Source organism: Alosa pseudoharengus, unplaced genomic scaffold (assembly GCF_046254945.1).
Source record: "Alosa pseudoharengus isolate Yale_2024_CS ecotype anadromous, Long Island Sound unplaced genomic scaffold, YU_APseudo_1.1 YU_APseudo_1.1_scf_1, whole genome shotgun sequence".
Lineage (NCBI taxonomy): Eukaryota > Metazoa > Chordata > Actinopteri > Clupeiformes > Clupeidae > Alosa > Alosa pseudoharengus.
The window spans coordinates 51,760,975-51,787,236 of NW_027468564.1; the positions used below are offsets into that span (position 1 = coordinate 51,760,975).

General features: G+C 46.9%; 1 protein-coding gene across 6 annotated transcripts; it reads left to right on the forward strand.

Annotated features, from left to right (window-relative positions):
* Nucleotides 1-643: 643 nt before the first annotated feature.
* On the forward strand, nucleotides 644-25,501 carry marf1 (meiosis regulator and mRNA stability factor 1). 6 transcript variants are annotated; one of them, XM_076291880.1, is made up of 27 exons: nucleotides 644-728; nucleotides 1,628-1,849; nucleotides 1,990-2,811; nucleotides 3,135-3,309; nucleotides 4,073-4,287; nucleotides 5,147-5,264; nucleotides 6,045-6,217; nucleotides 7,308-7,877; nucleotides 8,436-8,587; nucleotides 8,905-9,045; nucleotides 9,424-9,613; nucleotides 9,929-10,107; nucleotides 10,327-10,407; nucleotides 10,611-10,847; nucleotides 11,261-11,380; nucleotides 11,525-11,724; nucleotides 12,197-12,417; nucleotides 13,450-13,592; nucleotides 15,558-15,691; nucleotides 17,139-17,341; nucleotides 17,678-17,905; nucleotides 18,299-18,550; nucleotides 19,351-19,581; nucleotides 19,880-19,940; nucleotides 20,597-20,695; nucleotides 21,261-21,431; nucleotides 21,859-25,501. In XM_076291880.1, the coding sequence occupies exons 2-27, from the start codon at nucleotides 1,685-1,687 to the stop codon at nucleotides 22,164-22,166; spliced, it is 5,589 nt and encodes a 1,862-aa protein (XP_076147995.1). In that variant the 5' UTR covers nucleotides 644-728; nucleotides 1,628-1,684; the 3' UTR covers nucleotides 22,167-25,501. The 6 variants fall into 6 exon arrangements, with proteins under 6 accessions (XP_076147995.1, XP_076147986.1, XP_076148021.1 ...); XM_076291871.1 differs by having other exon boundaries at nucleotides 685-740; XM_076291863.1 differs by lacking the exon at nucleotides 644-728 and adding an exon at nucleotides 836-1,044.
* The last annotated feature ends 761 nt before the right edge of the window (nucleotides 25,502-26,262 follow it).

Sequence of the window (26,262 nt, forward strand, 5' to 3'; positions counted from 1 at the left end):
AATTCCACAGGCACTGTAGTCTGCGCTTTACTGTAGCATCCCAAATCCAACAGTAAACCAGTGCGTTGATGGTCGCATCACATCTAAGGTTAGGCTACAATTCAGCACAGGACCCCTATAGCAAAATTACCCTTGCAAACATAGCGCTAGTAACACTCAACTTTTATTGAAGACGCAAAGTCCCACGACCTAATAAAAAGTTGAAAATAACAGGTATTTATTTGGGCTGAGTTCATGTTGATCTTTGGTTGCTGTAAAAAAAAAAAAAAAAAAAAAAAACATTTTTAGCTATGCATGCATGACCAAAGCTAATAATGACGCACATCAGCTCTGATCAGCTCAAGGGATTGTAGCCTACACTGAACTCAAATCAGTCATTGCATTTTATAATGACAGTTGCTGTGGAATGATGATCCAGTTATCTAAAAAATATCCTGCCAAAATGCCACAGTTTCTCACATAATTGAGCTGTGAGTTGACATTAAGGGCAGCCTAGGTCAATATCCGCGCACTTGCCCATTATAAATGATCAAACAGTCAGTAAGCAATCAAGATATCACAGTGACTGTGGTTCTGATGACACTGGTCTGAAATTCCAGACGTTTGCTAATTTGCGACAGCTGCTGCAAGGTTTGTGGCGTCTGAAAAAGGTCGGGTTACCAAGGGAACTGTGGCGGTCTTTAGCGCGAGCTTGCACGGAGCAGGCGAGTTGGAAAGATGGGACACAGGTAACACAATAGGTACTACTTAAATGTTCGCTTTTGTACTAAAACAACAAATGTGGCCTTGTGTGCTGCAGCTGATTGTTTTGCGTCAATTGGTTGACGATAAATAGCTGACATTAATTGCCTCTTTATTAGCGGGCATTACGGTTGATATCGTAGGCAGTGGTGTTTACCAACAGACAATTAGCTAAGAGCTACGGAGGTTAGCTGAATTGTGTAACGTTAACGTATCCCATGCAGTTTTGCTGGTGGCTAACGTAGTGGATAGTCTGGCCTCGTCTCTTTCGCTTATGTGTAATGATATTCAGCTTTTGGTCAGGTAAGTAAACAACATATCATCAGTTAACTGTTATAGCTAGCAGACCTTAAGGGATTTGTATGGTCCGTTTCCAAAATGAACCAAAGAAGATAACAAGCACGTAAACCTTCACCTTAACGTTAATCGTGAAGTTCTGCGATTTAGCGATACATTTTGTAACGCTAGCCAGCGCGACCTAACCAATGACAAAAATAACTATGTTCACCAAAAAAATATTACGTCGATATATTTCGTCACCTTCAACTAACTGCAACAAGCTAATGTTTAGCTTGTCAGTTTTGCTATCGAGATGGTTTGCTTCGCTAACGTCAAGTAACGTTTGTGAGTGAACTACATTCTCTGACTGGTTGGTTAGCTTTGCTGTGCTGAGCGCTGCATATCTTGTGAACTCTTTGAGGTAAACATTACTTCGCCCGCCTAGAATAAACTGTATATCTAGAGTAAAGTTAGCAAACGTTACTTCGTCAGCCTAGAATAATGAGAAAACTGGCTGTCCAGAGTAACGTTAGTATAGGGGTGACTGGGAAGCTATCTAGCTCCCTTGCTAACGTCAACATTAACGCGGTTTCGTTTTCCCTCCTAGGAAGTATGAGCGACGGGAGTTTTGAGAGAATGGTGAGACACCCGTGTAGGATACATAATGGAAGGACTGGGGAAGGAAAGGTCAATATGCAGCGCTAGGACCCTCTCATGGCTCGAGCGACCAGAAAATATAAAAGTAACCTTAGCCCCCCCGTCCAAATTTTGGAAACTCGCCGACTGCTTCTCTTCCTCAGAGTCAACTGCCCCTACAAAAGGAAACCAGGTGAAGTAACATCACAATTCCCTGTGTCTCTTATCTTCTCTAAGTAGATCACAGCGTTTTGTTTAATCATTAGTAGGTTTCGCAACATGAAGCTGTGCGTTGATCCTCCTTTGTTGTGTTTTTCTCTTTCCTCCACACAGAAAGATTACATGGACAGTCCACCGCCTGTGTTGGAGCTGAAAGATGTGCCCCCACCTCCGCGGCCCGCTGCCTCCCAGCCTTTCCCACTCGCCCCCCTCCCCATGCCGCCCCCCTGCCTTCCCTCGCGAGGCACCCTGCCTCCTCTGCTGCAGCCCGGCAGCCCCAAAGTAAGCTCCTGCTCCTGTCCCCAATGCAAGGCCATCCTGCGCCCCCAGACCGGCCTCGACCTCCTGGGGACCCAGGCCCGTGGGTTCGGTGACGTGTGCGGTGGAGGTGTTAGCATCACTGGTGGTGGTTCTTCTGTATACCTCTCCAAACCATTAGGTGCTGCTTCTTCCTGGGCAGTCTCCTCTACCTCCACGTCCTCCTCTTCCTCTTCCTCTTCCGTCCCTCACCACGTCTCTCTGTTCTCCGGGCCCGCTGGGCAGGTGTCCTCCTCCCTCGCTCCGGTGGCCACCTCCCAGCCCGCGGCCTCCCTCTCCCAGCTGCCCTGCTGCTCCGGGCTCCTGAAGCCCCTCCACGCCCCCACCTGCCCCCAGCTCTCGCAGGCCTACGGCCGGCCCAGGTACGGGCCGTGTCCGTCGGTGGCTGCGGTGGCGACGGCCGCCCCCTCGGCCGGGTACTACCGCTGTGGTGGGGAGCTGGGCTCCGGTGCGGCAGGGAAGCAGCCTCAGCAGCAGCAGCAGCAGCACCCCCTCCATCTTCATCACGGTGGCCTCTCCACCTCATCAGCACACGTCTGCTCGCACCCTTTGCACCACTGTGTCAATCACACCGTTTGTCTGAAAGGGGCACACTACTGCCAGGATTGCCTGAGCAAGGTTGGTTGAACTATGTTCCTGTTTTAAGAGATGCTAACCAGCAGCAAGTCAAGCTTGTTTTTATTTTTTTTCCCAGATGCAGCAAGCCCACAATTGTATGACCTGTGGCAAACCATAGGATAATGTGTTATTAAATGTTAAGTGTAATCACCTGTCAGCTATTCATCAAGTAGTATGTCTTATCACCTGAACATGTTGGATCATTTCCTCAGAGCTGAGGGAAGTAGAGTATATCAGAGTGTGACGTCTTTAACACATCTTTGTACCTTGTAGTAGGCAGGTGAATGATGTGTGGTTCACTTGTGTTGTCTGAACCCTTTCAGCCGGCTCCAGGTTTGGCCTCGGAGCCCGATAAGCTCTGGCCCAACATCCCCCCGCCGCACGCCCAGTCGGCGCCCATCCCTATCCCCATGTGCAACGGCTGTGGGGTGAGCGGAGCGTCCGTGGACGGCCTGCTGCTGCTGGGCTCGAGCCTGGGCAAGACCAGCCAAAAATACGGTCAGTCTTCATTAGAAATGGCTACTGTAGGATTCTTTTTTTAAACCATTTCAGATCTGTGTGCAAGAAAACCATATGTGTGTGTTCTGTATAATTTACTCATGTGCGCTTTATTTTGCTTGTGAGCAAGTTTTCTCCCTGAATAAAAAAACGGTTGATAAGTTATTCATAGAAGTGTATAAGTCAACAGAAATTGTGGTGATGAGCGATGTTTAGCATTTGTGACATTCTTCCTCAAGGTTATTGGGCCTACGTGCTGGTTTGTTAAGATAGAGGGGGCCCTGAGATGGAGCTGCCATCTTCACTAAGGAGGTTGGCTCCTTCATGTATGTTAGGTCAAAGTTTGGGTAAATGTCACTGATGTCGGTTGTTAAGGGATACATCCTTGTGTACAATGTTGGATGAGTTTGGGTGATGTGGTCAGTGGATATTTGATATGCCACAAGGGGAGATGTAAGCTTTGACAAGTCCTATAAGAAGTGTGCCTTTTCTGTGTATTTAGACTGTGCTTGTTAGCGACATGGCATAGGTCTGAGGTACCGTGAATAAAGCTCTCTTGAGATTTCTGACTGACTGCTGACTCTGCCTGAGAAATGTTTTGAACAATCCAGAAGTTTAGCACAACACTACTCAGCAACAAAGGCAAACATGACCTAAAACGGATATATGTTTATTTTTCATTCCAAACACTAGGGCATATTACTATAAGAAACATCAGACTCAGAAAGTACTTCTGCCATGAATTTATCTGTGTGTGTTGCAGGTTCACCAGACAGTAGCTCCCAGGAGAGCCTGCCCCCGGTTGGTGTGTTCTGGGACATAGAGAACTGCTCGGTGCCCACCGGGCGATCAGCTGCCAGCGTGGTCCAGCGGCTACGCGCCCGATTCTTCCCCGGGCACCGCGAAGCCGAGTTCATCTGCGTGTGCGACATCAGCAAGGAGAACAAGGACGTCATCCAGGAGCTAAACAACTGCCAGGTACACATCTTCTACAGTGTGAGAGAAGGTGGAATAGAACATCATGTCCAATGTTCCAATATGTGGTTTAATGTTCTGCATTTTTCACTTGTGGGTCACTTTGACACTAAGATTCTATGTAATGACTCTGTATGATATCTGTACTGTCCCTGTGTATATCTGTGTGTGAATGTGAATTTAGAGATAAGCGGGCCTATTATAACTTGGCAGTGTTTCACTGCTCGCCATGGCTGCGTCAGTAGCTGTCTGCTCCAGATTGCCAGGTTGCCTCTAATCAGAGTCTGATTCAGTGTAGTCCATGTGAGGTGGGATGACCAACGCCATCTCCCGTCAGCCTGGAAGGATACTTAAACCCTAACTATTTCCTTGTCTAGTTAGAGCAGCTGATGGATCTTTAGGTGAAATCATGCTGTCTCTCCCTTGATGCGCATCATTGTAAATAAAACTCTGTTCCTGATTTATTTATTTTTTTTTTTTTTTTTTTTTTTTTATACTTTATTGGTCTGCCTGGGTCTCCATTCATCTGTGGTATCAAAATTACCATTATTAAGTGTTACATGGGTGGAGATGGAAGAACCTTTCCAATACTATTTCTCCATCCTCATCTGGAACATAAGCATACTTGCATTTGTATACTGAACTAAACGTATGAGCATGCTGCATAAGCATATTGCTTCTGAACTGAACTTATGAGCATACTGCTTCCACAATGGTTTTAAATTCTGTCTGTCTGACGTTTTTTTTTTTTTTTTTTAAGACTGATTTGAGTTGACCAAGAAGAGAGCTTGACCTATTGTGGGTTTGGCTGACCTTACGACAAATTAATATGTATCAATCTGGATGTCCCCCGTGCTCTTAGGTCACTGTTGCCCACATCAACGCCACGGCCAAGAACGCTGCTGATGACAAGCTGCGCCAGAGCCTGAGACGCTTCGCCGACACGCACACAGCCCCCGCCACTGTGGTGCTGGTGTCCTGTAAGTAGTTTGCTGGGCCGCCACTGTGGTGCTGGTGTCCTGTAAGTAGTGTGCTGTTTGCTGGGCCGCCACTGTGGTGCTGGTGTCCTGTAAGTAGTGTGCTGTTTGCTGGGCTGCTGGACTTGTATCCACTCAATAGGACTTCTGTCTTTTGTAAAGGCTAGACCTCCCCCACTCCACTTAGTGGTTGTCTTTGTTCCAGTGCAGGCCCGGTTGTTTAAAGTTGCAGAGGCTCTTGATGAGGGTAATTGCCGTGGCTTGGTTGGGTAGGTTGAGCTAGATCTATGGGCCAACCTTTTCAGCAATGTTTCAGGGCAACCATATAACCGGTTCCATGTGTTCTGTTTGGATGGGAATGTGCCAGAATCACAATACACAATAAGATATGTGATCCTCACACTGGTTCAAATAGTTACCTCCAAGAAGTAAGATCTATACTCCACACATAAAAACAATAGATAGATAGATGGATAGATGGATAGATAGATAGATAGATAGATACTTTATTGTTCCCCCCCCTTTATTAGAGTAATGACAACGGAGAGATTTCAGACAGAGCGTTGTTGATGCACAGAAATAAATATGTTGCATTAGTAAACCTATATAAAAGATAATCAAAACCTAGTGTATTATAAGTAATACATAATAAGGTAATAAAATGTTAAATTAAAGGAACACGCCAACCTTTTTTGAAATTTGCTTATTTGCCGTCTACCCTTCGACCAAGTAGCCTTGCTTTTGTATCACAAATGAACTCGGTGCTTCATCTTGTTCTCACAGCCGATGTGAACTTTGCCAGCGAGTTGAGTGACCTCCGCCATCGCCATGGCTTCCAGGTCATCCTAGTGCACAAGAACCAGGTGTCCGGCGCACTGCTGCAGCACGCTCATCGCCATGTGGCCTTCGAGGAGTTCCTGACTGACCTGCCGCCTAGGATGCCTCTGAAATCTCAGGTAGGGCCACAGGACCCCGCTGGTTATACACCAAACACTAGATTAGATTAGGTTAGATTTCACTCCCATTAACTGTTTGGGGGGAAATGAGTTGCTGAAATCTTGATCAGTTTCCCATTGAGAATGCTGCAGGTGCTTCTTTTTGAAATGAGCTCTTGCCTTGACTGAAACCTGAATGTTGTCTGCAAGTGTTTTTTGTGTTTGTGTGTGTGTGTGTGTGTGTGTGTGTGTGCGAGAGATTCTCAGCCATGTCTTGTAAGATTTGTGTAGTGGCAAGTAATGGTCCAAGGAAAGCCCTTCAGCCCTGCATGGGGTGTTTTTACAAGCGAAGCCCAATCCTGACAGTTACTTAATATGAGCCTAATTTTTGCCCTAAGCAAACAGAATGCTTCTTTGCAGATGCAGCTGAGTGAGACAGAAATCTGAGGTGCAGTATCAAGAGAGTAGATAACTAATGCACAAGCACAAGGGGGGGAAAACGGCACCTGATTGTGTTTGACAAGATTTGGGAAAGATTCTTGAAAGATTGTAGGCCTTTGAGTAAAGCTTGAATAAGCTTACCTTAGTTAAAAGACTCCAATCTTTCAAGAATCTTTCCCAAATCTTGTCAAGGTTGTTTGGTGTAAAGAGTTCCTAAGTGGGATTTGGCAGTCTGGATTAAGATCGGCTGGCTGAATCATTATATGGTCCTGTGCTTCTTTCAACAGCAGAGGGCAGCTTGCTATTAAATAAAACAGCTTGCTGCTGGCACTGCTAACAAAGTGCAGTCAGGACCAGAACTTTAACTGCACACATTTGGTCAACAGTATGTTTATTAGTCATGTGGCCAAACACAGGTGGTAGCATAGCCATTTCTGACAGAAAATAGTGACAGAAAAGATTCAGTGCATCTCTAATACTCACACTTTATTACATCAGTGGGCTGAAACCAACCATAACATTAAAAAAAGCTCTTAGTTGAAGCTGAGCTGGTTGAACACCCCTTTGTATTTGGGGTCTTTGACTGTCACTGTGGAGAGAGCAGAAGTGACAGCCGAGGTTAGCCGTGAAACCCATCGCGAGTGGTCCATTTCTCTTTGCCTTCCACCAGCCCGGTTTCAACCTTCTGTTTGTGCACAACCTGCCCACCAACCGCGACGGCAAGAGCGTGGCCAACAGGCTGCGGCGCCTGTCGGACAACTGCGGGGGCAAGGTGCTGGGCCTGTCGGGCGGCACGGCCGTCCTGCGCTTCAGCTCTCTGGAGGCGGCCGAGCGCGCCCGCAAGCGCATGGAGAACGAGGATGTCTACGGCTGCCGTATTCACGTCTCCTTCTCCCCCGAGGAGGAAGAGGAGGAGGAGGAGGAAGGCCTTGGAAGAGGAGGAGGAGGAGGAAGAGCGGATGAGGCGGCGGACGGGGACTCTGACCACGGGGTCAGACGTTTCCCGCTGCCCTCCGCCGTCCCCTCGTCCTCCTCCTCCTCCTCGCTGCCGGCCTCGCTCTTCCTCCCGGTGGAGAAGCCGCGCTCCCCGCGCCGGCCCCGCCGCGCCAGCACCAGTGCCAGCGCCGCCGCCACCACCCATGTGCGGCCGTGCCAGCAGGCGGCCGGCAGACACCTCGTGCCCGAGCGGCCGTACAGCCCCAGGAAAGGCGCTCCGCGCGCCGCCAACAGGCCCTCTCAGGTCAGCATGCACGCATGACTGCTGCGCCCGCATGCCTGCCCCCATCATGCCCTAACCCATGCCCTAACCCATGCCTGCCTGTGCTTGCTTTTCTGCCAGCCTCCATCAGCATTACCACCCTCATAGTCATCCTCATCCTTATTAATGTGCCATTTGCTTTGCTCCTTGGCCTAACTCCTGCTTGCTCCTTCTAGCTTCTAGAAGACTGCTGTCTCCCTGTCCTGTCCTGTCTTGTCCTGACATGCTGCTTGTTAGCTGCTTGGCTAACAGATGGCGCCAGATAGTGATTGTGGGTTTGTGGATTGTCTAGAATAATTGTCTTGATTCAGCATGCATGTGGTTAATGTATAACTAACATATATGTATGCCATCTGTATACAATGCCCTTTACTCTCTTTCCTCTTGATGGTTTTCTATGTTTTCTTCCCATCTCGACCATTTTCCTCCATCATTTCCCTGCTTGCAGCGTGCCTTGTCATAGCAGATAGAGCCGGTGTCGGCAGCTTGATTCCCCTTTAACGTGTGTGTGTCTGTGCTGTGGCTGTCCTCTTGGCTCAGGAGCTCGGCCCTGCGGAGACCAAGCCCAGGATGGGCTTCCTGTCCGACAAAAGCCGCGCCTCCTCAGCGTCGCCCCATACCAATGGAGACGCGACCCTTCAGAACCACCAAAGGGCCGGCCCAGCCGGAGACGCCCCCTACCGCGGCAAGAGGTACTGCAGTGCTACACCAATGAAAAAGAGTAATATTTGATTCAGTGAGGGAATCCTGAGTGTACCGTTTGTACTGATTTGTTCCATTAGTGGAGGATAATTCTCTTCCAAATGCTTTCGTCTACTTGACCTTGGTGGCCATGTTGAACTTTGACCTCAGGACTCTTCATGGAGTAGAGTAGACGTTTTGTAGAGTAGACGCCTTGTCAAAGTTAGTTTGAGCAGCATGTTGGAGGATGTGGCTGGATGGTCCTGAGGTAATGCTACAGGAAGTGAGGCGCCGTGACTAACCCCACATTTCTCTCTCTCTCTCCCAGGAGGGACTTCTCCGGGCCGCGCAGTGCCACGGACTCCCCCGTGGACCACTTCCAGGTCAGCACGCCCTCGGCATTCAGCAAGCTCAGCCTGCAGAGGAGCTTCAGCCCCATGCTGCTCCCCCAGGGCTCCTGGTCGTCACGGTGAGTGCCACATCCCCACAGACTACTGCAGACAAGAGCAACACAGTAATGACCTTAGTCAGGTGGTCTCCCTTTGAATTCTCCACACAAAAGAAAATTAATGAGATGCACAAATGTATTGGGGACACCTGGCCATTACACCTACTACTATAGCTATAGCTATACTATTCATTGGTTTCATCAGGTCCCTTTCCACAGGTGTATAAAATCAAGCACCTAGATTATGAATGCAGACTGCATGGTGCTTGATTAATACACATTAAGTTACTACTTGTGACTTGATCCCATTTTAAAGGCATAGAATAGCCGTAATACTGTAAGTTCCAGTAACTACTTCCTATAATAACTGATGTCCTCCACCTGTGGTGGCCTCTGCAGGAGTGGCTCTCCATGCCTGTCCAATCGCTCGTCCCCCCTCAGCGCCCCCAGGAGCCCCGGCCCCGACGCCAGCGCCCCCACGGAGCCCTTCTCCGACGGCGCGGACATCCAGGTGTCCAACCTGGACTACCGCATGTCCCGCAAGGAGCTGCAGCAGATCCTGCAGGACACATTTGCCAAACACGGGAAGGTGAGCGCAGGACTCTGGCCTCTGCAGTCTGATGGGATGGGTTTCCAAGGCCAAGATAGTACTGATGCAGGAGGGCAAGATTTCTAAAGAAGAACCTCATTGGACCAATCTCAGGATTCATTTATTCATTTAGGCCTTTACGTCATGTCTCATTGTTCATTTTTCTAAAAACATTCAGGTCATTTAATCCCCGCTACAGTAACAATAAGACTCTTTCTGACCTTAAGTTTTGAAGGATGAGGTTACTATATGTCTCCATCTGACTGCTCACACTTCTGTGTGTGTGTGTGTGTGCGTGTGTGTCCGTGTGTGCAGGTGAAGGGGGTGGAGCTGAGTCCCCACACAGACTACCAGCTGAAGGCCACCATACAGATGCGCTCGCTGCAGCAGGCCATCGGGGCCATCGGAGCGCTCCACCGCTACAAGATCGGCGGGAAGCGCATCCAGGTGTCTCTCCTCACAGGTGCCAACAACAAGTCCCTCGCTGTTTTTAGGTAAGTGCTCACCTGGGGTCTAGGGTCAGAAGATTCAGTGGGCCTTTAGACTTGAAGTGGTACAGGAACCTCAGACGGATGTGTTTTAGTTTGTGCTTTGCATATGTGAATGTATGCACGTGAGTTTCTTTGCAAGGCTAAGGTCTACAAATTCCTCCTAAACCTCTGTTAGCCTGTGTTTGTCTTCCTCACAATGTATGTTTTCTGGTTACTCAACAGCTCTGAAATTGTTAGCATTCTCCAAGATGCACCAGCCAGTTGCCTTCCACTCTTCAAATTCACCGAAATCTACGAGAAAAAGTAAGACCCCCATCTGAGTACACACCTGCTCCAATAAACCCCCTCACCTTCTGCTCTACCATCTCCTCACCATTAAAGCTCCGACCCGCTGACCTTGTCTGTGTGTGTGCGTGTGTCTGTGTGCGTGTGTGTGTGTGTGTGTGTCCGTGCGTGTGTGTGTGTGTGTGTGTGTGTCCGTGTGTGTGTGTCCCTGGTCCTCCCAGGTTTGGCCATAAGCTGGTGGTGAGTGAGCTGTACCGTGTGCCGGAGGTGGTGGCGGTGCGGGAGCAGGGCGGCGGGCGGCTGGTGTGTCTGCTCCCCAGCGGCCAATCCCGCCAGAGCCCGCTGGGCTCCTCGCAGTCCCACGACGGCTCCTCGGCCAGCAGCAGCCCCGTCGTCTTCGAGGAGCTGGAGTACCACGAGCCCGTCTGCAAGCGCCACTACAACCACAGCAACTTCAGGTCAGGGGGGCGGGGGGGTGTCTCGGCCTTTTGCTCTCTGGGCTGTGCTGTTGCCTGTCCTGGTGTTTTACGTTTAGCTTGTTTTGTGCTTGGTTTGTTTGTCTTTTTGTTTTGTTTGTTTGTGTGTTTGGGGTTTGTTTGTTTTGTTTGTTTGTGTGTTTGGGGTTTGTTTGTTTTGTTTGTTTGTGTGTTTGGGGTTTGTTTGTCTTTTTGTTTTGTTTGTTTGTGTGTTTGGGGTTTGTTTGTCTTTTTGTTTTGTTTGTTTGTGTGTTTGGGGTTTGTTTGTCTTTTTTGTTTTGTTTGTTTGTTTGTTTGTTTGGGTGTTTGTTTGTCGTTTTGTTTGTGTGTGTGTGTGTGTGTGTGTGTGTGTGTTTTTTTTTTTTTTTGTTAACTGTGGTCTCTTTGTTGTGCAGTGAGGCGGATTACGACCCGGATTCCTATAAGATCCCGTTTGTTGTGGTGTCTGTGAAGACACTGGCTGCCCAGGTGCACAGCCTGCTTCAGTCGCACGAGGGCACCATACCACTGCTCAGGTGAGCCCCCTACTGGACACGTCTCTATCTGCACCTTACACCCTCAGACCCAACCATTACACTTAGAAAGCTGGAATGAACGCAGTCTCTCAGACTTTTTTTTTAATATGTTGGTGACTCTAAGCATTTCTCTCTGTGTTCCAGTTTCCCAGAATGCTATGCAGCAGAGTTCAGCCCGCTGACGGTGGCGGAGGAAGGTGAGCTGGAGGACGGAGTCCCACTGGAGCACCTAATCACCTGCGTTCCCGGGGTCACCGTCGTCACGGCGCAAAACGGGTTCAAGGTCGTCAAGTGGATCCACAACAAGCCGCCCCCACCCAATGCTGGTAAAGACACTAGTCAATGTAGGTGCTGAGCTCATAATATTTATGACAAAATGTATGTATGTGTGTGTGTGTGTGTGTGTGTCTGTGTGGGTGCGCGCATATATGTGTGTGCGTGTGTGCGCATGTGTGTCACTGTAGATAGTACCAGGATTTAATTATTAGCCAAAGGCAGATGGCAGCATTTGAATGTGGTGGGAGGAGGTGTTGCTTTGCCACATGGGGTTGTGTTGTGGCCAACAAAAAATCTGAAATCTCTCTGCTAATTGTAGTTTTTTTTGGACAATATGGCCTTAGGCCTTCTGTTAAATAAATGACTGTTTTAAGTGTGTACTTTCTGAGATCTAAGAGAACTAAAATTGGTAGAAATTCAGAGAAAAAAATGATATATTGTATTTTAAAATGCAGTCTGTTCTCTCTCTCTCTCTCTCTCTCTCTCTCTCTCTCTCTCTCCCTCTCTCCCTCTCTCCCTCTCTCTCTCCCCCTCTCCCAGACCCGTGGGTGCCGCGCTGTAAGAGCCCGGTGGGGAACCCTCAGCTGATCCAGTTCAGCCGTGAGCTGGTGGACCTGCTGAAGGGCCAGCCCACCTGCCTCATGCCCCTCAGCCGCTTCATCCCCGCCTACCACCACCACTTCGCCAAGCAGTGCCGCGTCTCCGACTACGGCTACTCCAAACTGCTGGAGCTGCTGGAGGCCGTGCCGCATGTGCTGCAGGTGGGGCGGAGTCTGAGTCTCTGCGTCTGCTGTGTGTCTGCCCGTCTCTCGACTCTCTCTCTCTCTCTCTCTCTCTCTCTCTCTCTCTCTCTCTCTCTCTCTCTCTCTCTCTCTCTCTTCACCCCCCTTTACACAGACAGCCTGACTAATTGACTTTAACACGTGAACAACTTCACACAATGTAGCTCAATTCTTTAGATTATCAACCTTCATATGCTATTGTTGTCTGAAGCTTTGAGTTGACTCCCATGTGTGTCCTGATTTTTTAATTATTATTTTTTTTGAATAGGGAATTGGAACACATCACAATTAATTGAGTTTTAATTGAAATTACAATTTGAACTAATTCAGTTAGCAAATCACAAAGGCTGCAATTAATCATGCAGCTCGCGACTCTGTCCCAATGGCTTATCTTGTCACATCTCATTTTTATACTCCTGTCATCCTCCTTGTGTGACAGGCAATGAAGCTCACGTAACAGGAGCGTTGTGCTGCTCGTGCTCACCAATCAGAAGTGGCCTAACTTAGAGCCGCATTCACTGAAACTGACACTATGCTCTGACAGAACAACATAAATCAGCCGGTTTTAGAAAAACACCTGCACTTCTACCTCCACCTAGAGCCTGTTATTTGTTTTGCAAAAACCCACAGCTCTCGGTTCTTCTGGTCCAATCAGAGCAGGGCTGTGTGAGATCTGACTGTCAATCACAAAACACAAACTCGATGAGAGGGTGCTCGGTGGTAGTGGGGGAGGGCCATGAGTTGTAATCATTCAAAATTTTGGCTAAGTCCCCTCCATCTGTCAGACTTGCCAACTGCAGCTTTAATGCCAAACTTGGAATATTGAACTGAAGCTTGACTTTCAAAATATATATGGCAAATCAAATCGCCATATCTGTCACAAAAATTGCAATTAGATGCAATTCGTTATGATCCTAATCCTCATGCAGCCTTAGTGCTGAATATGGTTGGTTGTGAAAGCTCATGCCTTTTGAGTATTGATGTGTAATGCTCTGTGTTGTGTCTGCACAGATTCTGGGCCTGGGTTCGAAGCGCCTGTTGACACTAACCCACCGCTCGCAGGTGAAGCGCTTCACTCAGGACCTGCTCAAGCTGCTCAAGTTCCAGGCCAGCAAGCAGGTGGTCATCCGTGACTTCATGCAGGCCTACCACTGGTCAGTACATCCGCCTACGCTCTTCTGTCTTGAAATGGTGCCATAGGATAAGGCAGTGTTTCTCAAACTTTTTTTCTGGGGACCCACTTTTTAAAAATGACAGACTAACGCGACCCAACTCGTGACTGTGGTAGTTAACAAACTAGATCAGTGGTTCTCAAACTTTTTCTTTCATTCCCCACTTTGATCAAAGGGGCATTCTCGAGCCCCACCTGTCCCTCTAGTGGTAGGTCAAGCTTAAAATTGTCAAATTTATTGAAATAATGACAAGTTCTAAATATATCCTCTTCAACAGAGTTAAAATCAGCTGGTGCTGCAGATATAATAATAATAAATAAATACATAACACACATATTTCTGTTTTCCAGCAACATATTAGGAAGTACTATAGGCCATTTTACAGCATTGTACAATATATTCAATGAAATACCAACATGCTGCATTAAATGGATCCATAATCCAGTCATACTGAGCACTGCTGGTTGGGAAATATTTTTGAAATAAACTTTGCAGGGATGTGATGTGTAGGCCTACTGTTTAATACATGGGCTCACAAGAGTGCCTCCCAATCAGACGTTTCAGCGATTTCGCTCAGAAATCTCAAAGGCATAATACTGTCGCGATCGAGGCGCCTGTCCCATTCTCAAGTTTTTTTGGTGAATAATCTTATTTGCTAGGTGAGGTAGGTGCTTGTCTTTGCCTTGTAACTGGACATTTAACTCAAATGTATCGCTAAGATATATCAAATATATCGCTAAGATAGGCCAGCTTCGTCAAGAAATGTTCATTAGTGAACTAGCTTGCAGATTCAAACATGCGCTCTTCCTCCAAGAAGAGGCGACTCGGAGCTCAAACACACGCGACAGCACTTTACCTCGGGAAAGCCACCTTGCCTCGCTGTGAAACAGTACAGCCTTTTGGTCAGCTACCATCTCTTCGCAAAGTGCGGAGAATAGACGGGCTTTTAAGGGCCGGGTTTTGATGAAATTCACCACTCTCACAACAACATTCAAAATCTCATATAGGTCGGGACTAACTAAGCTGCCTTGACACGAGCGCTTCCCTGTGAATAACACAGTGCGTCCATTGCGCATCGGGTGCTACCTGGGCCCAGGCTACAGATAAAAAAATAAATAAAAAAAACTCCTGTTTTTCACGTCAGTTCGCGCCCCACCTGGCATGCCTCCGCGACCCAGTAGTGGGTCGCGACCCACAGTTTGAGAAACGCTGGGATAAGGTGTGTGTGTGTCCTTTTCTTGATGGATTGTAGAATCTTGGTTGCCTAGGTGTGTCAGTCGTTTTAGGCAAGTCCCCCCACTCGGTGGCCATATTCTGGTCCACATTCTTGGGCACTTATTGGGCATCTATTTCGGGCAGAACTGCGCGTGCGCAAGGCTTCACAACTCCAACCTCGAACCAGCGGCGAGATCACAACAAATGATTGTTACAATATATTAACAACACATCACACGATTGGCACAATTTATTCGACATGTCGACTTTTGGCCGCAAAAGGGGCGGGAAATGTGTAGACAACTGCCATATTGGCGTCACAAACAAAACCCATGCCTTTCTATGGAGGATCTTTTGAGTGCTGTGCCCCCTAAATAGAAAGTCTGTGGGTGTGTCTTAGAGAGAGGAAATCAGTCATGTTCGCTTGGAGGGGGAAATGCTTACACTAGATACCAGTAGATGGTAGTTTTGGTGGTCTACTACCATTAGATGAGTGTAAAACCATCTTAGCTGGTGAAGCTCCTATTGCTTAGCTGTTACTCTGAGAATGCAGTAGCTGGCATGTATCACACCACACTGTCTTGTATCTCATGTCTTTCAGGAGATCTCAATGTCTGATCTCAACAAGTTGCATTGTGTATATTTAAAATGATATACATCTAAAAGTCTTACAGATAAATCTGTAATGATATACTAGAACAACAGTGCACGAATGGCCGTGTCTTTGTCCAGGTGCTTCTCTAGAGACTGGCGTGTGATTGACTACGGCATGTGTGACCTAATGGACCTCCTCACAGAGATCCCCGACACTACGATCACAATCACGCAGCAGGACGACGACATGGTCATCTCTGTGCCCAAGAGAGGTGAGCACGTACACGCACACACACACACACAACACACATGCACACACACTCAAAATCACTCCTTGATAAACCCACCTCATTAAAACAACGGTAAGAGTTAATGAGGGCTCAAGGAGCTCAGGGGAGACCATAGGGGGAGAGAGAAAGAGACTGTTCCTACTTCTGTGGGCGAGGAAAAGGCTTTGCCCTTAAGCTGAAATTATTGAAATGGGCTCTTAATCATCCTCCTTTTTAATGGAATTTCAACCCGGTACAGGCTTGGCATTTATGAGCATGATAATGTGCAGATGACCACCGGTGGAATAGGATGAGTATCACATATTCACTTCAAGTATTTTGTGCAGCCTAATGCCACCTTCATTAGTTTCTGTCTCCTTGAAAGAAGGTGAAGATGATGAAAGTTTAAATATTTGCATAAGGATTTAAGAGTAGATGTTTTATTTTTTATCTTTTGGTGTGTGTGAACAATTTGAATTTGAAGATTAGAATTTGTGGTCAGGCAAATCATTTCTTGTAGTGGGTCGATATCAGATCCGTATGTTGAGATGGCACAATTTAGGGAAGCGGCCCCATCTACTGGTAATTACACTGTGGCGCCGGACAATTTCGGGAGCAATAACGTTACAAGATGAGTAAGAGTAAGAGGCGTAAAAGGCGTGCTGGCCGACATGGTGAAAATATTGCAGTGATTATGACTGTTAAAACTTTTCTAGTTTTTAGAGTTCGATGTTAACTCTAGATTACACAGATTAACCATGTAACGCTATGAATTGCTAGGAAATATTTTTAGATAGTCTTAGGCTATTTTGTCAGCTAATGTTAACTTGGCTAACAGGTGCCTGACATGCCAGCAGGCTTGTTGGTAGTAGCACCTAACGTTAACGTGAACACTCACGAACCTACATGACCACATGAAAGTAACTAGCTGCTAAAGTTTTAAAGAATAGCATTCGACTTTTGCGCAAACTATCCAAATATCTTAAGAGGGTTAATATTGGCTAGCTAACATTACCTAGTCTAGTCGCTACCATAGTTGGCTAATGGTGTTTGCTTACTACATATTTCGAAACTGAACAATACCATTCGAGTTGAAATAAAAAAATATATATATTTTTTGAATGATCGTCTAAGTAGCTTGCATGTTTACGCATAGCTAACTGGTACTTGAGTCCCGTATGCATGCATTTGTGTAGTTCCTGCCTTGATGCACAATTACCTCTACCGCGTACACTTTAACCTTCACCAGATACTTTATAATTAGCCTGTAACATAAGAACTTTGCTTTCACTCCGCAAGTGAATACTATTGCTATCTTGGATATGTTTGTCATCTAGGCAAACTCTCTATAGTTTAGTGAACGGTGAATAAATTGCAACTCATAATGACTAATTTAAAGAAGAACGGTGCTAATGTCTGCATGTTTCTCTGTGCCCTCCCGTCCCTGCAGAGCGTACTGCGGAGGAGCAGGAGCGCACCCGGCAGTTTGCCAAGGAGGTGGTAGACCTGCTGCGCCACCAGCCCCACGGCCGCATGGCCTTCAGCAAGTTCATCCCCACCTACCACCACCACTTCGGCCGCCAGTGCAAGCTCACCCACTACGGCTTCACCAAGCTCGTCGAGCTCTTCGAGGCCATCCCCGACGTGCTGATGGTGAGTGGGCGAGTGTTGGTTGGCTCTGAGAGAGATATGAGTGAGGAGAGCATCCCTGTGTGTGCAGAGGGAGAGAGTAGCAAGTCGACAGATTTTGGTGTTTGTGGAGAGTGTTGTAAAATATATATATATTTTTTTTCGTCTTTCAAAATACAAGGATGAACTAATGAACACACATTCACAATGTGTGAATAAATTGGGGATGCAAATCTCCTTAATTCTCTGCTGTCTGTACCTCATTCTACTGTGTAACTTTGACCTCTCTCTCTCTCTCTCTCTCTCCCCCCCCCCCCCTCTCTCTCTCCCCCCCCCCTCTCTCTCTCCCTCCCTCTCTAGGTGCTGGAGTGTGGCGAGGAGAAGGGGCTGTGCCTGACGGAGGTGGAACGGGTGAAGGCGCTGGCGGCCCAGCTGGTGAAGCTGCTGCGTGCGCAGAGGGACGGCCGGCTGCCTGTGCAGCAGCTGCTGGCTGAGTACAGCAAGACCTTCGGCTACGGCCTCCGCCTGCAGGATTACGACGCCAACTCGCTGCCCGAGCTGCTCAACAAGCTCTGCCATGTGGTCAAGGTGGGTGCCATTTTATTCACATGTATATAGCGCCATCCACGCAAATTTGCAATCCAAAGTGCTGAAATGTAGGCTAGTACATAGACAAAGACATGACCATTTCTCTGCTGTGCCATACTGGTTAATTTTATTTAACACAATTGTTAAATAAAATTATTGGAATTGAGTTTTGTTTGCAGAGAGGTAGAGATGTCTTGGTGTTCTGGGAGGTGATTAATTCTCTCTTCCTCTGCCTCATCTAATTTATTTGATGTACATACTTCAGGTACTGTCGCACCTTGTAGTTTTCCCAGTAAATGGGAATTTGGCTTTTGACTGCAGCACCTACTGTTTTCCATCATGGCACAGTGTGAGTGACTCTCCGCTCTCCCCCCCTCCTCCTCCCCTCCGCAGGCGGTGGACGGGCCCGAGGGCCGCGAGGTGCAGCTGATCAACAGGAAGTCCCTGCGGGCGCTGACCTCCCAGCTGCTGGCGCTGCTGATGGGGCTGGCCCCGGGGAAGGGCGATGGGGCGGAGCCCGCCTGGCCCAGCGTGGAGCAGCTCCAGCAGCGCTACGAGGCCGCCCACGGCGTCCCCCTCAACCCCTGCGAGTACGGCTTCCTGTCCCTCGGCGAGCTGCTCAAGAGCCTGCCCTTCCTGGTGGAGGTAGGGGCTGCTGCACGGTCACCCTTTGGGGGTCCAACACTGTCACACCGACCACTATCGAACACCGACCACGGTCACACTGACCACTACCGACCACTGTCGAACACCGAACACTGTCGAACACTGTCGAACACCGAACATTGAACATTGAACACTGATGTAGATGCAGTTTCTGTCATTGTTAGAGGATGAGTCTGCTCTGAGGGTTGGAGGAGAAGGAAGGTGAAGTTCAGGATATGAGCTTTGCATGGAGCTCCTGTGATTTTTGCTGCTGCTGCTGTTGTTCTTCTACTACTTTTGCACAGTATGCTCTTTGTCTCTTTGCTGTGACACCCCCATTTGTGAACTAAGAATGCAGATTTATGACCTGCTCTGTCTACACTTGCCTTATAGTCAGCAAGTTTAATTTAATCAAGGGTATGGAGAGCTGTCAGGAGTAGAAAAGTATAGATCCAAATGATGATGATGATGATTGAGAAACTGCTCTAGAGATAGTTGGATGATACTGGGCGTGCAGTCAGAACTTAAATAAAGTTGTGAAATTCAAAAGGTTATTAGTCATGGGGTATTCAGTGTGCTAATTAAAGTTGTGCTGTAGGTACAACACAAAAAAAACAAGGCATTCTCAAAACTTGATATAAATACATTTTGTAAATGAGTATAGAAACCATAGGTTGCCATATTTATATAAGGAAAAAAAGATGTTTGAGTCACTGAAGTCCTGTACACATCCACACTCTGTGTCCTGTTGTCCTGTTCACACCCACACTCTGAGCTGTGTGTCCTGTCGTGTGCCGCAGCTGTATGAGGCGGAGGAGGAGGACGCTGAGGCTGGCGGTGTGGAGCGGGTGAGGCTGACGCGCCTCTACCAGTTTGCACGCAGTGTGCGCGCGCTCCTGCACACCTACCACTACCACCAGATCTTCCTGAGCGAGTTCCCCGCCGCCTTCAGCAAGTACACGGGCGTCAGCCTGCAGTGGCGCGCCTACGGCTACTCCACACTGGACGAGCTGCTCGCCGCCATCCCACAGGTACGCTCCGCTCGGGTTGGCTCACGCAGAGAGGGAGATGCAGCTGTGGACCGACCACACACACACACACACACACACACACACACACACACACACACACACACACACACACACACATAACTGATAAACTATGCAGGTTATTTGGCTGCACTAAGCAAGCAAATGCATGTTAAAAAACATTTGTCTGTTTGCATACTAGAATATTTGTAGACATTCTGCTGCCCCGCCAACACCTGTAGTCTACTGATAAGATATGAATGCTATAGCCACAAATGACTAGTGTATTCTCTGTGAACAGGTCATCTGGATCAAAGGCCACGGGCACAAGAAGATACTGGTGCTGAAGAATGAGATGAAGGGTAAGGGCTGTTTTTATGGTTTTTGATATCAGGTGTGAGGTCCGTAATGTCTCTTAGGTTGCCTTCACACTGGGTCCGTTTAACTGGACCGTACCCCCTAGCCCTGACCTAGCTGGTCTCTGTTCACATTACATTTTTGTTTGTGGACCCGGGTCCGTTTATGTCATAAACACTAGCTTCTTTTTTACCAATATCGCTTGGCAACGTCGCTAAAATGGCAATTTTGGAACAGTAGCATTCAAACTGCACCGGAGTTCTAATGAACCGTACCCCAGATCAGTGTTTTCTAGCGGACCCAGGTTGCGCATCACATTAGCAAAAATCACCGAACCATCGGTCCAAATGAACTTGATGAACCAAACGGTCTAGCGTGAATGCCCCCTTAATGAACAGGCCATCCTTTTCCTTAGGGTGTCATTGATTGGTAGATATATTGACGTGTTTACTTGGCTAAGCTGTGGCAGAGAAATGCATGTACTTCATGAGGGCTTGAATTTCTAGAAGTTCACTTGGATCTCATATGGTAAAAACGGATATTTAGTACCCTAAAGATAACCAGTCCAGTTTTCTGACAGGATGTTGGTAGTCATAGACTGCCTTCATCTTGTTGTGAGAAGGCCCGTAAATCATTGTTTGTGTGTGTGTGTGTCCCACAGCACGGACTAGCTCGGGGGACAGCCCTTGGCCAGAGGGCGACAGACTAAGAGCAGACAGCCAAAGTCCCAGCAGTGCCAAATCAGGGAACCAGAGCCCAGGTACACACACACTCTGACACACACACACACACACACACACACACACACACACACACACACACACACACACACACTAATAGCCTTTGGCAAACACTTTTGATGCCACTGAGAGATGGCCTCCAGGGCTTAAAGTGTTCAGCCACCGTGCCTGAATTCAGGCGTGAGCTGGTATGCTTAAGATTTGAAAATGGGCAATGAGACAGTATATATGACGTCCTCATAAATGTCTGATAACTAAGGCACAGACACTTTTATTGCTTTAAGCCCTGGGCCTCTTATTGCATTCAGTCAGCCTTTGACTCAGTTTGTCTTATCCCCCTGTGGATGCAAGTGTGTTAACCGGTCCCTGCTGTGCGGTGCCTGTACTGTAATTGTACTGTACTGTACTGTAAAACTATTAGCCATGGTTTATACATTGATTTTGCAAAATGTCTTCCTCTATGAGGTTAATACACGGGGGCAGTTAATATGGTATTATTATGGTGTCGGTCTTTTGTAACTTGCATAAAACACTGTCTTTTGGGGCTTATACACAATGCGGCTAATACAGCAGACACTCCTGCAGGTGGCGATGCGGAGCTGCTGTGCCTGGGCTCCGGGTCCCCGGTGGACCTGCTGTGTGGGCCCGTCCCCTCCTGCCTGCCCTCCCCACAGCTCCAGCCCGACCCCGTGTCCCTCCAGCCCGCCGACGACCTCATCCACTTTGAGGAGAGGGCCAACGCTGAACCAGACACGGGTGAGGGCCCTACACACGCTCTTGTGCACTCACGCCTGCAGTCACACTAATGCACCATTTTGCACTGACTCCACATAGCTCATTCTGAACTCTGTGAGAACATGGGTTAGCTGTAGCATTCTCTTTAGTGAAACGTTTGAAGGCCCTATTTCTCTGTTCAGATCAAGTAGATTATTCTATTTTTCCTTCTTCTCTGAAGTCTGCATTGTACCTTGGGATCATTACAGCTTAAAATCTTGAAGGGTGCTTTTATTTAGTGTGTAAAAGATTAGCTGTAGGACCCTTAAGAGGCTTGTCAAGGAACTTTTACATATGCATGTTTCTGCTTTTCCTGCCTGATGTGATGGAGCATGGCACTGTCATGTCTTGCCAGGTCACGGGTTTGTCAAACGCCTGCATTGACTTTCTTTCTGTGCCTCTCGTCCAGCAGAGCCAGCCAGCTCAGAGGAGCCTCGTCTGTCCTCGGCGTCTGCTCCAGATGTCTGTGACTGCTCAGCCCAGCCCCTGGACTCTGACAGCCAGGGTGACCGTGCCAACACGCTGCCCTGTGCTGATGCCCACGCTGACGCTGGCACCACTACCCCCCCTCCGCCAGCGACGTCCACCACGGCACCAGAGCAGCCCCAACCACCCAGCCTCGCTGTGCCAACCACGGACAGCCCCAGTAAGCGCACAACCCGCAACAAGGTCAAACTGGCAGCCAACTTCTCCTTCACACCTGTCACAACAGCGTGAACCCCCCCCCCCCCCCCCCCCCACTCCCAAATCCCAAATCTCCATCCCCAATCCCACAACACCCTCGTCCCTGTCCAAATGGTAGTCCTTTATTTCATCTAGTTTTACCCTCTGCCATTCTTCCTTTGAGTAGTATTTATGCGTCTTCCATCCGAAGTGGTCTTGGGCATTCTGCCATTGGCTCTCTTCAAGCCGTGTCTGTCTCTGTGTGCCTCTGGAAACAGCAGTGTTTTTTGTTTTCCCCTACAGAGTTGTTAAGAGTACAAGATGAAACGGATGAAAGCTATTCATTCTATGCTTGGAACTATTTTCAAGGAAATTTTGTCTTCTAGACTTTGCATGAGATGTTTAAAAAAAAAAAAAAGAAGAGCAGACATTCTGTCACGGTAGTTGGTTGAAACTGTACAGGGGTATGCCACCCTGGAGCATCAAAGGAATTGATTATTTTGACTAATTAAGTGTCTTAATTTCTCATCAAGTGTCATTTAAAAATCCTACAACCGATGAGACATTACATACTTCTATTCTTTTTAAAGAACAAGCATTTTTTTATTGTTACGATGACCCATCAAGATGAACAGATAGTGTAAGAGATTTGTGAATTACATATTTCTATATGTGTTGTCTCAAATAGTAGTAGCTTACCCAGCCAAAAAGGACAGCCTTTTTTTATCACACCTCGTACCTTTAACCATTTTTTACAGCTTGAAGATGTGTTTACAGATAGAGTGATGGGCCAGTGTGCACCCATTTCTGCCACTCATGAGGTTGGCCATAGGTCTGGTCTACATCCATGTTTCGTTTAAGAGCTCCTCAGTCAGGAGTGTGGGGAGAATAATCCAGATCGTTTCAATGAGAAAAGCATTAATTTTGTCCTCGAGGGCATTCATTTTAGTCTTGTGTAGTGTTTTTTGCAAAGAGAACAGTTGTTTGCAAGTTCCGTTGAGTTCTCTTGTCGAGTTGAACACTTCTGAAGAAACGAATGTGTTAGGTTGTGTTGAGGCATCCGTTATTATGGCTCGTAGTTTTATATCCGTGGACAGTCCTGAAGATCTGGGTCCTCTTGGTGCCTGTCAGTGTAGCAGACTCCATCTCTGGAACGTGCGGGGGAACATCGCTCCTCTGTATGAGGTGCCAAAGCCATCACAGAAACTCTTGAGGGGTCGGCCTTTTCTTCTTTTTAATGAGGGACGCGTCCAGACCCTGGTGAGGATTCTGTAAGGCGTAGGCTGCAGCAGTTAAAATGGCGGCACACATGTCCTCTGTTGGCTCTCCTAGGCCTCGCTCCTCTCTTCTCTCTAAAGTGTGTAAGAGTGTGGCTTACGGTAGGCTAGGTAGAGAAGACATATACATATGCACATCAGCGTGCATATATACCTCTCAACTTGTTTGTGTTGGTATCTGAATAGTTGGTATGGCTGCACTTGGATATGTGGTTATTATGGGTATGTAGTTAAGTATGTAGATGTTTCATTTTTGTTTGTGTTTTGTATGTGTTTTTTCCCCCCCTGTTCTATGTAGCACTGATCCACAGATGACTTAAACGGGAGTGCCGGTAGTCTCGTGCAACCGTTATCATGTGGAAATGCCAAGGTTAAAGTCCTTGCATCCTTAATTGCAGTCTTAATTCTTCTTCTTTTTTGTCTAAAGTTATGGTGTTTTAAGAGGCTTACAGTAGTCACCGCTATCACTGTGCATTCATATCCAGTCAGGCCTATTTATTTGGCCTTGGATATAATGACGAGCCTTAGTTGTCAATACACCTCTTGTCGACATGGCGGGACGAAGCGATTGGCTCGAGCGTAAAGACCGACGGGGCCCTCGGGAGCCCCGAGCACTCGGTGGGACACACAGCGGCCTGCTGGGGTACTGTGAGGACGGCCTGGCTCTTACAATGGCTTGTATCAGCCAGGGCACCATTGAGAGGGATGAGCGAGCGAGCAGTCGGAGATCTTTGCCAGTGTTCGACAGTGTAGTGTGTAGTTTTGTTGCACTTGTCGGATTATTTGTAGTTTACTTTTTTTATTTTGTAGTTTTTCTAGTTTTCTATCTTTTTCTTCTGAGGTAGAGGGGGGGCTGTAGCCGGAGACTGAAGTCCTGCGTGTTCTGGAGGCTGGTGGTCCAGTAGATTGGACTGACTGGACAGGCTAGTTGTAATTGAGAGGACCGTGTTGAATTTTACTTTACAGTGAGTTAGGGTTAAGTAATACGTTTGGGTGGCACAGGAGAGTTTCACAGCAGATGTAGACTCTAGTAGGCAAATAAATGGCCTTGTGTTCCTGTTTTCTAAGACTGGACTGACTTTGATCTGTTGTACCACAGTTCTGTTTGGCAGTTGTTTGGGTTTTTTTTTCTCTTTCATTCATTTCATTCCCAATTTTTGGGCACGTGCTCTGGATGGATCATCTGGGGTGAACTGATAAAAACAAAAATGTGAGTTTTTGTTTTTTATTGTCCAATGCATTACTAAAGCCCCAAGATTTATTTTGATCAAATAAATCATATGTTAAGAACCTGTTATGGCTTAAATGCTATTCTAAATGGTGCTCCATAATGAAGTGTTTCTTTATATTTTTCTTAAAATGGAGAGAAAAAAACCCTGTACAGTTTTGACCAACTCTAAAGAGAGCCTAGTTTTTTGCCACCATGTAAAGTGCAATGTTTTTCTTTATCTATGCATCTATGCATAGTATTGAGTGATCTACACTGTTTAATGTAGCCTTGTCAGGAAGAGACAGACAGGAAAGTGAGCCCTCTGGTTCACTGGGCCATAGAGTATAACGTTGATCTATTTCAGTGTTGTTTTTGAATCCATCATCACTTAGTGAAGATGGCCTGTGGGTTCCTTCTTTGTTTTAAAATAATAAATAAAAAAATGTTCATTTGTCCCCTCGTCTGGGGAGCTACTTCTGTACGTTTTGTGACTGTCGCCCGAGGATAATGTGTCACACTTGTGCTTTTTTTTTTTTTTTTTTAAAGGCAAGTTTAAGTAATCAGTTCATCGTTCATTTTTTTGTGAAATTGTGTGAACACCAGTGCTTCAGTGTTTAAGTAGCTCTTAAAGTCAAATCAAGAATATCCACATTATGTGGTGATTGCCCAAGACCATGTCTGATCATTACTTTTGAGCAGAGGCTGCAAATCCATTAGTTCTATATTCATGGGGAACCCATTTAACTGTAATGTGTTGCGAAGGGGAGGAATATGGTGATTTTGATCATCCCTGCTCTACTTCTGTGTCTGTAGTCCACTCTCGAAGCCCTGTTTCTGTTGCTGTATTTGTTTTTGAAGGGACCAAATTAAAGCCAGTTAATAAAATATAAGCATCACACTCACCTCTTGCAGTGCTTTTTTTGTGTCTGTTTTTCCTTGTTGACTTGGCTTTTTGAACGGTATGGTGACCAGCTTCCATCAATTCTGTTATGCTGATCGATCACACGCTTATAGTGTATAGTGCACCGATACTACACTGCTCTAAAAAATTACACTTTTGTTTTTTAAACCTTCTTCCACCCTGTTCTCCTTTGTCAAACTACATTTACAAAACGTCTGACAAACGTTTCTTCTCATAACAGTTTCACGAACAATGCCAGAGTACTAATCCAATGTGTGATTGAAGTGTTCCCTTAATTTGGTTAGATTTTTACGTTTATTTGGACCAAGTGCAACCCCAGAAAAATAACAGAACTACAAATTTAATATCCAAGAAATAACTGGTCATCTGATAGATCACCTGGGTTGATATTAACTGTGTAGTTAATATATTATAGAATGTCTTGACAGTGGCAAAAAAGACTGAACCTTTTTCGTTTTTATGCAGCCATCGTGCTCACCGTATATCAACCTTTTCCCTGATTTTGCTGATGTGTTGCTAAGATACGAGTCTCATCCTGGGAGTTTATGAATAGTAACAAACATGTTGATTCTCTTGTAAGATGAAGGGACCATGCTCATGAGACGACCACCAACCATCAAATCCAGAAAGATGCCTCATTTATTTAAACATATATTTACAGACATGGAGAAGGATCATCACATTTCTGTGTGTACGTACCGTGTAATCTATAGCAAAAGGCCCTAAGAGAGAAATACACAA

What these genes read in the sequence shown, in the direction of transcription:
- marf1 (XM_076291880.1), top strand. Translation starts at nt 1,685, where the DNA reads ATGGAAGGACTGGGGAAGGAAAGGTCAATATGCAGCGCTAGGACCCTC. An exon ending in ACCGAAATCTACGAGAAAAA is followed by an intron (nt 10,408 to 10,610) that starts GTAAGACCCCCA and finishes TGGTCCTCCCAG; the next exon opens with GTTTGGCCATAAGCTGGTGG. An exon ending in AGCTCTGCCATGTGGTCAAG is followed by an intron (nt 17,906 to 18,298) that starts GTGGGTGCCATT and finishes TCCCCTCCGCAG; the next exon opens with GCGGTGGACGGGCCCGAGGG.